The sequence below is a fragment of the Vespula vulgaris genome, chromosome 1, assembly GCF_905475345.1.
Source record: "Vespula vulgaris chromosome 1, iyVesVulg1.1, whole genome shotgun sequence".
NCBI lineage: Eukaryota > Metazoa > Arthropoda > Insecta > Hymenoptera > Vespidae > Vespula > Vespula vulgaris.
In genome coordinates, this window is record NC_066586.1 from 2452912 (window position 1) to 2465519 (window position 12608).

General features: G+C 37.2%; 2 protein-coding genes and 1 long non-coding RNA gene across 9 annotated transcripts in view; 2 read left to right on the top strand and 1 right to left on the bottom strand.

Annotated features, from left to right (window-relative positions):
* Positions 1 to 12608, bottom strand: part of LOC127069774 (uncharacterized) — a 275276-nt gene that overhangs the window by 254525 nt on the left and 8143 nt on the right. The window lies entirely within an intron of this gene.
* The window catches only part of LOC127069705 (protein vein), a 231043-nt gene that overhangs the window by 211227 nt on the left and 7208 nt on the right, over positions 1 to 12608 (top strand). Inside the window, exons 6-8 of the mRNA XM_051007062.1 lie at positions 8046 to 8120; positions 8234 to 8569; positions 11561 to 11793. Of these exons, the coding sequence (XP_050863019.1) occupies positions 8046 to 8098 (53 nt within the window). The 3' untranslated portion in view covers positions 8099 to 8120; positions 8234 to 8569; positions 11561 to 11793. The remainder of the gene's footprint in view (positions 1 to 8045; positions 8121 to 8233; positions 8570 to 11560; positions 11794 to 12608) is intronic.
* The window catches only part of LOC127069561 (protein FAM214A), a 133777-nt gene that overhangs the window by 60616 nt on the left and 60553 nt on the right, over positions 1 to 12608 (top strand). The gene's annotated exons all lie outside the window — the stretch shown is intronic.

Below are 12608 nucleotides of genomic sequence, written 5' to 3' on the forward strand. Positions count from 1 at the left end.
ATCGTTAGTATCTGTTAAGTAGATACGTTCAAGTTGATCCAACCATTTCAACCGATCCTTTTTGGCTATACTCTTCGATTCCATACTTCTTGTTTTCTTTTTTTTCTCCTCACTTTTTTCTTCCTTTTCCATTCTTTTTTCTTGTTTTTTTTTCTCTTCCTCTTCTTCTTCTTCTTTTTTTTTTTCTTATTTCAATTTTAGAGAAAGAGAGAAAGACTTTTAAGAGTAGAATTTTCTTTTCAAGGTTGATATTTATCTCAATTAGAGATCGAGCGTTGTTTGTTATCGCGTGAGTTATAATCGAAAGTCGAGAGAAATAATGGAATTAATTGTTAATATCGATTCCGATCGGATTAGATTGAAATTATAAGGTGTTATCAATGAGAGATAATGGTTTGTTGGTAAGAAGTGGATAAAAGAATGGGAGATACGAAATGACCGAGAAAATAGAAACGCCTTGAAATCTTTTCTTAAGAATTATGCGCATTGATGGGGAAAAAATTGCTCGAGAACTTGGAACGAAGTAAAAGGTGACATCTAACGATTTTTGAAAGACGGAAAAGACTGACTTGTGCATAAAGTATTTTTGATAGGACTGCGACGTGAACGTTATCGCGGAGGATATGGCTAATAGCTAAACGATAATGCTACGATACTGAAAGAATAATTCTATTACTTTTTAACGAGTCTAAGTAACGTTCTCGTACTCAACGGATGTACTTATCGATAATATAATTTCAACCAAAAATGAATGGAAATTACTCTGTCAAATTGATAACGAATCTACATATATGTCCTATAAAGCAGCCACATAAATTCAATATCCATTGGGTGAACATTATGTTTGGAAATAATTCAAGGACAAATGAAAACGATCGGAACAATTACCGCACTATTAATGCCTTGAATTTCGATCGACCATCTAAATGGATTAATGCGTGGCTCGAATTACGTTTATTTGAACGAATATGTCGGCCTTTTCGATGAGTAAATAATTTCTAGCCAGTCTTTTTCGTTTATTTGACTAAGAGCAAATATTGATTATCATGAAATAGTTATTTGTCGCTAACAAAAACTTCGTTTTTACTACGACTAAGTATTCCTCAAATATGTCGAACGGCGTATTTATTTTTCCCTAGCAAACAAAAATCCTTTCAATGTTAGAACGGATAGCCGTAGGAAGGGAAATAAAATTCGACAATGATGATAACAAAAAAAAAAAAGAATAAAAATATTACTAAAAGGCAACATCCACGTAATCGATTTCAATTGAAAGTATTAAAAAGGAATTTCGATAAAGTAATAAATTCGTTCGGGCAAATCGGAATCAAGCGGTTTGAGTTATCAAAATATAAAATCGATCTGATACGATTTTTTGTTTTACAAAGGAGCGAACTTTAATTTTAAATTCATTGAAATTCAAGACGGACGTTTTCGAAAAGTACCGAAGGGCGCATATTACTTCGATAGAATTCTATCTATGATAGAATTTCCAGAAAAATATTACTAAACTTCGTAACTCATATCACTTTCACCCTAGTCGTATTCTTGTGCGATACGTATACATATGGCAACTATACATGTATGTATGTGTGTGTGTGTATGTATGTATGTATGTATATATATATATATATATACACTTGTTGGAAAGATGCAAAACTCAATTCGGTTAAAAAGTTCCGTAACCGAGCGAGCCCCAAGCAAAACTTTGACTTTCCTCTTGCACTCTTTCGTGATTTCTTCGATACTCTACAAGCAAGTTGATCGTACTTAAACTCTACTGAAAAGAACGAAAAAGAACTCCCATGCCACGAAAAATAGTACATATATATATATATATACACATAGACATAAAATATACATACATACATACTATAAAGCAGATTCTCTCTGCAATCGACTTTTCTTTTAAACGGATAAAGAAACGATATGAAACAACGAGTATATATATATATATATGTGTGTGTGTGTGTGATTGTTTTTAAAACGATAACATTCTAAGTACTAACACGTATTAAGAAAAAATTCTCTTCGATATAATGATAAAAGAATAGAACTTCAATTAAATATTTCGCCTTTTTCATCGAATAGAAATTATCCCTTTGAAATATTTAAATTCCATTTGAATAATCGTCAGTATCAAAAAGGCGTATCTTGGCGCAGTGTAAGTCGGAAAGACATTAGGTAGGGGCCAGCAAAATTATGCCGGGTCACACATCGACCGTGACGATACGACGGACGTTCGCATAATCGAACGAGAGCATTCGTTCGGTACGGTTGGCGACTTCCCACTACCACTACCACACCACTACCACTACCACTAATACTATCACTACCACTACCATTATCACTACCACTACTACTACGACTCTCCTCTCCACTCCTCTCCTTTACCTCATCCCACTCTCAAAACTCGTGCATGTCGAACGACAGAGAGAGAACCGGCAGCCCGTGAAGCAAGGTAGTTCGGATGCAAATCTTCGTCCATTTTGCATTTTGTCATCCGTTCGACGAGTGGCATAGCGATGCGAGAGAAGAGCGTTACCGGCCGATTACACGAGAGTACCCTACAGGACAATGCGTTTATTTGCGTGTCTGATCCGATGAAAACGACCGATACCCCTATCTCCTCCCCCGTTTTACTACCCCCGTTTCATCTCCCCCGTTGTATCCGACTTCTCGCGGTGAAACCGTTTTTAAACGACTCATGTATGTATATGTCCCTCTGCCTCCTGTAAATCCGCCTCGCGATCCTACCTGCCTTCCAATTTCCGCTTTACTTCGGAAATTTATATCCTGTCAAGCGTACAATATAGTGATTTTAACATTCCACTGATATTAACAGATAGTATTACGTGTATTCGCGTGTGTATGTGAGTATATATATGTGTGTGCGTGTGTGCATCTACGTAGATAAATATAATAACACTTCATTTATAAAATTATTAACGTCATTCGATAAAATAGGAATCTAAAGATAGAGATTTAAAAATTATCGAAGTGAGCAATATGCGAAGTTCGATCGGATAAATAATTTTAACCAATGACCCTTAACATTTTTCTTCATCATTTTTACATTTATACACACGATTATTATATATATAAATGTACGAAAATATAAAATTCTATAGGTAGATTTATGACAGAAAAACGATAATAGTTTCTAGTAATCGTATTTCGGGATATGACGGAATAGGATCGATTAGAAATTTTCCTCGTTACTTACTAATTTTCACCAAAGAGTCGTAAAAGCAATGGCATCGGGAAGTAAGATGTGTCGTATATTCGAGACCCTTTTGGCTCGCTTAATGCCTTGCATCGCGTTTACGAGCATTTACAAGTCTCTCTTTCTCTCACTTTCATTCTCTCGCTCTCTCTTTCTCCTTTCTCATTCTGTTCTCTTTTGTCTCATTCGTGTCTCCCAAATCCCGACGAATGACGTAATGTAAAATCAACGAAGATTTACATCCCATTTGGCTTGTTAGCTTTCCGCGATTGTTCACTGGTAGGGGCACTTTAAATTTCCCGCCCCACTCCAGCTGAACGAATTTACAACGTCGACGACCTTTCTCTGTCTCTCTCTCTCTCTCTCTCTCTCTCTCTCTCTCTCTCTCTCTCCCTTCCTCCTTCTCTCTCTCTCTCTCTCTCTCTCTCTCTCTCTCTCTCTCTCTCTCTCTCTCTCTCTCTCTCTCTCTCTCTTTATTTTCCTTGCTTTTGGATTATCTCGCTTTATAGAGCATGATTACACGCCACCGATTCTTGCCTGGTATTTCACCCTTCACGGATTCTACGATTATAATAACATCATTGTACATCCAAAATAATGAAAGTCTCATAGTTTACTACCTAAAAACAAACAGATAATAATCTCTAAATATTACTAAAAATCTTGCTCGTAAATCGATATATGATTTACACACGTTGGATTTACGAAATCGTATACAGATAGTACGTTGTCAAACACAGTGTCATCGTTAATCGTTCAAACCAGCATTTTACGATAAAAATTCGAACGTTACAGGATCGATGAAGAGAAACAAAGGAAAAAAGAAAAACATCGAAAAAAGGGAACCGTTTGGTGGAGAACGATCGAAAAAGAAACGAAAAAAAAGAAAAAAGGAAAAAAGAGGACGCGGTCACGCGTTTTATGTCTTTTTGATGTGTCCTTAGCCAAAGGGGAGAAAAAATATTTCATCTCTATGCGTTCGTAACACGCTTTTTTCGTCTATCCACAGGGTTATTATTGCAAAGGATACATGCGTTCGCATATACACCTGGAGAGCTGGATAACAACGATGAATCCAACGAGGAACATGAGAAATAAATTAAAGCGGTCGTTCATTCATTCGTTCGTTCGTTCGTTCGTTCGTTCGTTCGTTCATTCGTTCGTTCGTCCGTTCGTTTCGTTTCGTTTCGTTTGGTTTCGTTCGTCCTTTCGTTCGGATAAATGAGACAGAGAAAGAAAGAAAGAGCAAGAGGGAGAGAGAGAGAGAGAGAGAGAGGGAGAAAGAGAGAGAAAGGACGATATGCCGTCGATCAGCGGATTTAAACGTATATCTATAAAAAAAAAAAAAAAAAGAAAAAAGAAAACAGAAAAAAAGAAGGAAAAGGAAAAAAGAAAAAAAAAATTGAAATATCGACCGCAAAGCTTGATGGGTACCACAGAATAAATTTTCACGTGCGATCGAACGCGCCGATTATAAGCTCCCCGAACCGTTCGACTTTATCTCCCTCTTTCCTATTGCTTCTTCACTTTTCTCTTTTCTTTCTTTCTTCTCTCTTTCTTTATTTACTTTGTTCTCTTTTCTTCCCCGTGCATTTCCCTTTTTCCTTTTTTTTCTCTCCTTGTTTTCGTTTTTCTCTTTTTTTTTTCTTTTTTATTTTTCTCCTTGTCCTTTTTTTACTAAATAAAATAACGAGCCCGCCGCGCGATAAAGCTGTCGTGGCCGATGATAAATGTTTCTGCGACTATAACAGCGAGAAGGAGAAACGAAAACTAAGAGAGAAAGAGAGGGATAGACAGAGAGAGAGAGAGAGAGAGAGAGAGAGAGAGAGAGAGAGAGAGAGAGAGAGAGAATATAGAGAAAAGAAAATAAAGAAGAAACGAGGGAGGAGAAAAATTTCCTATTTCCAATTTTGCGCTCGCGGCTAGTTCGGACATATCTGAAGAGAGGATAGAATAAAAAAGAAAAGGAAAGTGAATATCGTCTCGACGTTAACATTGGAGAAATTAGATGAAGAAATTGTTGAAAGAAAAAGAATCAAAGACAGAAACGATCGTTAATCCATCGATCGATCGATCGATCGATTAATTTTCTAAGCAAATATTTTTATAGTATAGGCCAATCAAGTATTTACGTATGTGTACATATACGTAGAGATATCGAGATAATATATAAAAGATTTTAAAAGATAGAAACAAACGAAACGTAACATCTAATTGTGACGGATACGCGACGACTGGATGAATAAAGCACGGAGACAAAGGAGATTCCGCCTGGGGATAGATCGACCGTCGTACTTCCATGTTCCAACGAGGGCCATTTGAAGGATCTTATTACGTTTCGTTCATACAAAACGATTGTTTCTTATTATATTTTTACGAATAGATAAAATGTAAAACGAAAAAAAAAAGAAGGAAAAAGGAAAAGAATACGTAAAAAATTACTAAACTCGTTAATTTCTTGCAACTAATTACGGTTGATTAATCAAAGAAGGCTTTCAAACGGTCGGTCAACTTTGGATATACATATGTATGTTACTCACGAATGTTTAATCGTTCGTTGAACTTTCAACAAAGCTATAAGTTTGACTTGGTGGATCGAGCCTAGCAAGCTCGAATCATTTCTCGAATCGTCGCTCGAACGGTTTACGGCCTTCGTCGAAACGTGCGATATATAAGCGCAATCGCAGAATTTCTGTTGTCTCACTCGAAACGAAGTTGCACGCGATGTTTACACGAGCGACCGCCCCGACGCTCTCATCGACGATGAATTCGCATTACGACGTTGCACGGCTGGACGCGTTAAACCATAACGACGACTAGCAGGACGACGTACCATCGACCCGATCCGCCTAACCGTCGAACTACGTACGTACGTACGTATATACGTACGTACGTATGTATGTATGTATATGCAAAAAGGACGTACCTTCTATCTCCCAGTAAATCTCCATTGCTGTTATTTCCTTCATAAGCAATTCCACCTCTTATATAGGGACGATAACGTTCGTCCGTTGTAAATTTATAGTTTTTATTATGAAAATAAGAAATTATCAGAATACGTGTATTTTTGTGTTTTTCGAAGGATTCCCTTCGAACAGGTTATTATTTTATATACCGAAGAAAAATATAACACACGCGACGTGATAGACATCTTTTCGTTCGTAATCGCGCACAGTCATCCGCTTGCTTCTCCACCTTCTCTCTTGCTTCACTCTCCTCTCTCCTCCTTACCCCCTCCTCTCATCCCTCGTCTCACCTCCTTCTACATCTTCGCTATTGACAAATTTACCCCGAGAGAGAAAGCAGCAGTTATCCGAGTTATCCCTTCGCACGACTCCGACCTAATGCCATAGAATTAGGTGGCCACGCTATACCTTGGCTAGCCTATTATACCGTTCCGAAACCCTTTGGGAAATTGTCTATGGAGCTAGCGCGAATCTCGATCAACCGTGAAATGTAGTCTGATGCGTATTACCGTACGGGTGCCGTCCAATACATCGACCAACATCCGATATACACTTCGACCATCTACATATACCATCGCGTTTGGTTCGACCTTAGTAATATCCTTCTCTCCCAATATCCTTCGAAGCATCGTTCGTCCTGACGATTTCGAGATTACTGAGATTATTCGGACAATAATGGAAGAACAAATTTTCAAACCCTAATGTCCTTCCCTTTTTGGTATTCATTTGCATCAATTACTCCAACAACGTGAAACTGATCGATCTCTACGTAATGAAGTTTGGAAAGTGGTGTAAGCGTGATCAAGCTGATTGTAACGTAATAATAATGAAATTACTGTCGTCAACGAATCGACTCTATACGATACGATACGGTACGATTCGATTCGATTCGAGTCGAGTCGAGTATAGCGAACGTTAAAGTTCTGTTGACAATTCGATGTTTAGCATCAGTCCAATGGTTTAATGTCCTCGTTTACGCATTATGTCCTATCTCGTAATTAGTTCCCATATCGAAAATACACCGTATTTCGTTCGGCCTTTAGCATCGGTTCGAATACGTTTAAACGATTGATAGCTGACAAAATCTGTATTGACCGATCGTAAAATAAATAATGTTCGTGCGCGTAATATGTGCGTATGCGTGCTTTCGTATGATTTAAACAAAGATATCGATCTTGATTCCACCCTCGTCCACCCGATCCGACGAAAAATTAAAGGGATACGATCGAGAATAACGTATCGAAGAATACGATAGTAAAGGATCTAGAATCGTATGACCGAAGTATATAATGGTCGTAGAACCGTTAAAAGAGATAGATGAAACGAGGATGATTCACGAGCGACGGAAATAGAACTATGGCCGTTTCTGGGACGACCGCGTGGTTCTCGTATTCGCGTTTCACGAGGGTCACCGCAGCGTTCGTCGTCGAAAACCTTTCGAGAGATACTGGCGTTAGTGTGGTACGAGGACGAGAAAACCTTGTCTGTTATCTATTGTAATGTTATCGATCGAATGACGAATGAAAATACGGTTCCATTCATAATCAAAATAACGTATGTAAATACAGTTAGATGAAAGACGATAGTATAATAGATTATAATCGATAATATAATCGTATAGACGTAAACATACAATTCTATTATAATCAATGATCTAATGTTAATATTTTTCTAAACTAATCCAACGTGTGTTTTTTCTTTTCTTTTCTTCTCTTTTCTTTTTCTTTTTGTTTTGTTTTGTTTTGTTTTCTTTTCTTTTCCTTTGCTTTCCTTTTCGTTACTTTCTTCTTTTTTCTTTTTCTTTTCTCTTTTCTTTTCTTTGTTCGCTGCGCCGTTCGCCCTTTTCATTGAAGATATGGATAAGTTTTCTTCGTTCGCCGAGGACGTGACGCTCGCCCGCTTCTAGCGCATCTAGCGGCACTGCCAAGGTACATATATGTATATACATATAACTTATTTCTAATGTTCTTTTATACAATATATATATATATATAATGATTCACGTAATCTCTTATATCTCTGATCCTTTTTATGCTTACAGCTTGCACATCAGGACATTCATCGTGTTTTGTTTTGTTGTAGCCTTACCCATAACCCCTTCTCCATTCCTATCAAGGTTCCTGCATTCGCGTCTTCGTCTTCAACAATCTTCTTGGGCTCTCCTATCGTATATTACCAAGAACATCCCTTACGATTTCTAATTATGCAAGGAAACGATTGTTCATCGACGACTATAGATCATCTTCGTCATATCATTTCGCGTTACATCTCCAATTATTTACTTCCCTATTATCCATTTATTTCTCCAATTTTTCTCCTACCACGTTATTTCGAACGGAGGACAACACGACATAGATACTACGTACATTTCGCAAAGGTGAGTTTTCTATGATCGTAATAATATCTACATAAAAATACTAAGGAACATTTATTTATTTATTTTTTTTTAAATCTTCGAACCGTATCTCCGAAGCGTTCGATCGTATGAAAAAGTATACATTGAAATTTCTATCGATAACGATGCCAATATTTGCGAATGTTAAAGTGAAATTTTTCAATACAGAAAGAGGAAGAAAAAGAAAAAGAAATAATAAACATTTATCTTTGTATTCTAACGCAATGATATAGTTTCGATAAATTTGTTATTTATTAGCAAGAGTATAGTTTCGATCGTTATTTTCATCCACGTGAGTAAAGATCCTTTTCGTCAGGCTACATACTTCGTATACTCGAGTTTAGCATTTCATAGAAGAGAAAAGTAGGGTAATTTAAAATTCTCTAACAACGCGGATTTGAAAATTCCATGAAAATTTAAGATATTTTCTACACACACACATATACGTACTACACGACGATCGTATAAAGGTGACTTTATTATCGAAATTCTATCTAAAGTTTAAGACCCGCTCACTAAAACCTAGATAGGTATGAATGTCAAGAAGAAGCGGGAAGCTTTGTAAGAATGAAAGAATGCAATAAAAAGAAACAATAAAAAAAAAAAAGAAAAAGAAAAAAGAGAGAGGAGGAGAGAAAGAGAGAACATAGAGAGAAAAAGAAGAGAATGAAATGAGTCGTGGAAAGAAAAGAAGGAAGAAAAGAAAGAAGAAAGGAAGGAAGGAAAGAAAGAAGGAAGGAAGGAAGGAAGGAAGGAACACTCTGGTAATATGAGTTGCCGCGAGCTCTTTGCAAGCTCGTAGAACGGCTTTTCGCAAAAAGGATCTGCGGAAGCAACCACGAAAATCCTTGATGATAGGATCCCTATTCTGGCATATGGGAAGGCACGATGTAACAAAAGGGAAAAAATGGAAAAAAAGAAAAATTAAAATAAAGAAAAAAAAAATAACAAGAGAAAGGAGAAAGGAAATACGTGAAACTTTTTAACGAACGATAAAAAATATGATATTATTCGTATTAAAGCTACTTCTTTTTTCCTTTTTTTTTCTTTTTTTTTTTTTTTAGACAGATAACGCTCGGTTCGTCTTTTTTTTGGCTTTTATTTATTTATTTGTTTTGTTATCTTATTTTATTTTTTTTTATCCGAAATAACGACGAAGTACAACTCGAAAATGTGGCGGATAAAAATAATATTATAATTAACGAAAAACGTGTCGGAAAAGGTCGGATATTAAAAATAATTAAACCGTTCCTGACGTTTGTTGTGCCAATTACGACGTATAACGTTCATCCTTAACACGATCCTAAATGAAATTCCTTCTCGATATTGCGAGAGCAAAGGTTGTTAATTACAATGCCTAAAGGAAAATTTTCATGACCGTGTATATCCAAGACGTATTTTATTTTTTAACGACGGTCTCGTTAAAGGGCAGCTGTTTGAAATTAAGTAACGTTAGTTTATTAGGAAGTGCGTAAGACGGTATTAAATTAGTTCTCGTTCGTCTTAATTAAAAGTTCGAAAATATCTCCACGTAATGTAAACGTCTCTTTAATGGATTAATCCTCTGTTATCATATCCTGGTTGGAGCTTTATCGTACTGCTCATAAACTTCGATGTTTTAGAAATCGTTTTCCGATCTCGTTAATACCTTATCAAAGGTTTTATAGTAAGAGCTTTCTAGAGAAACCTTAACAGGTAAAATATATATATATACACATGTATGTATGTATGTATGTGTGTGTGTGTACGTATGTACGTATATAGATGCATACGTACATATATGACGCTCGGTCTCATCCCGAAACTATAATGGAGTTGCGAACTATGCTAGATGTGGTAGCGAGCTTAGAGTATCCCACGAAAGGCGACAGTCGTTTAACTATAAGATAACTTTGCCGATGGCGAAGTATATACCGATTATCACTGAAGATGCGTAGATGAAAGTATCGATAACAAAGTCTTCCTAAATCTTATTAATAATCTTTCATAGAAATGATAATCTTTCATCGACGTGTATTAATAAAATAAATGAATATAGATACCAATAATAGCAACGATTTAAAATCAAAGACGCCGTAGGAAAGACGTCGTAGATCTTCCAAAGGTGAATACGAAAACGCATAAACGTTTTATCACCGGTCAAGCAAGAAGTTACGCTCTTGTGACTCTAACGATCATAGATAAACTTAATGGCTCGCACTAATTAGAAGCAACGGCCATTATCGTCCTCGGTCATAGTTGCAAAAACGTATTCGCCAAGCGCATCCAACTATTATTAGATTCCGATTACTCTCGCTCTCCCGTGCCAAAACCATGCGGTTTAATCGCATAACGAGGAGGATAGAAACCGATCCGTTTCATTCTTAAGCTATTCCAATAGATCCAAGGGCTCTTCTTTCTCGTAGAAGAAGCAACGATATAATATCGTATATCTTCGACGATAATCAATTTTCCCCTGTGCTACGCTTATGTAATACAAAATTAATTACGTTCCGATCGATGCCCTTCATTAGTGGTTCGACTAGTGGAAGGTGCTTTAAAGGAGAGTTATTCATCCGATTCTCCTGGAATGCTTCATAAAATTCAAAGGATCGGTAAGATAACGAACGCGTAAGGATCGTACATCATCAGAGCCAAGTTGGTTTTTACCCGTTACGACGAGGATCCGCCTATTCGAGCTTAATCATTTCGAAGTTAGGCAGAGGTTGGAGGCAAAACTTCCCTACGACGTCGCAATTCCCGACGGGGGTTGGAAGAGAACGCGAGTGAGCAAGATAGGGACAGAAAGAGGGGGGGAAATGTAAGAGAGAGAGAGAGAGAGAGAGAGAGAGAGAGAGAGAGAGAGAGAAATAGTAGTAGCTCGTAGATAAACTTAATGGTTCCGGGCTAATTAGGCCGGAAAGTCCGGACCAAAGGCATTAGCACCACCTTTCGCAGTCTAAAGATAATTTCGACGGCCACTTCCTGCCGCAGGAGAGCCTCAGGAGACGAAGCGAGTCGCCGACCAACGTCGTTCTCGCGTATCCCGCATCCTGGACCGTCGTGAACCGAAAGAGCTAAAGGAAACGTCAGGCTGCATACTTTTAGCTCGAAAGAGATCCTCCTCGCAAAACTCCGATCCGAATCGACCAACACGACGACGATGACGACGACGACGACGACGACGACGACGATGAGATACTATCATCGGAATCATCGTGAATCAGGTAATTTTGTTCTTTAAACGCAACGATAACGTTCTTGTTTGATTTATCGAGAAATGAGAAGGAAGGAAAAGGAAAAGTAAAAAAACGAGCAAATATTCTTTCTTTGACGAATAATAATTTAGTCGGTAGAACGAGCACTCAATCTGTGTAAATTCTTCAACGCGAAAGCTCTAGATCGTAATGAAACGGGTATGTATATTCGAGAGAACGAAGACTTAATATAGGAAGAAAAAAAAGAGGCAAAAAAAACGAAGGAATAAAATAAAATAAAGGAACAAAGTATAAAGGGTATACGGGAAATACTAAAGTCAAGATCGCGAGGCGCGGAAAGAGATTTAAGACCACCCTCTTATTTGGCTTCCTTCTCCTTCTTCAACTAAAAACGCAAACCTCGAGAATAAGCGTATGTATGTATGTATCTAGGTATCTATGTATGTATGTAAGTAAATTTGCTCGTATATATATATATATATATATATATATATATATATATTGTATATTGTATATATGCATTCGTGCGAACGATAAAACGGAATTTGCATTCGGGCTCCTCGTTAAAGTCGAGACGAAGTAAACTATCGCGAGCACGTCGATTCCATTTTCAACCGCTACCAACGCGTACCAGTACTTGAAAAAAAAGATACAAAGGGAGAAAGAGAGGGAGAGAGAGGACAAGAGGAAAAAGATCTTCCATTATGCCAAATAGCTAGGAAAAACGCTCTCGAAATAAAGGTGTAAGAAAACGAAAGAGCAAAAGCTGAATCTCTTCTATCTTGCTTTTTCTTTTTTATTCGATGTCCTATACGTATGTGATA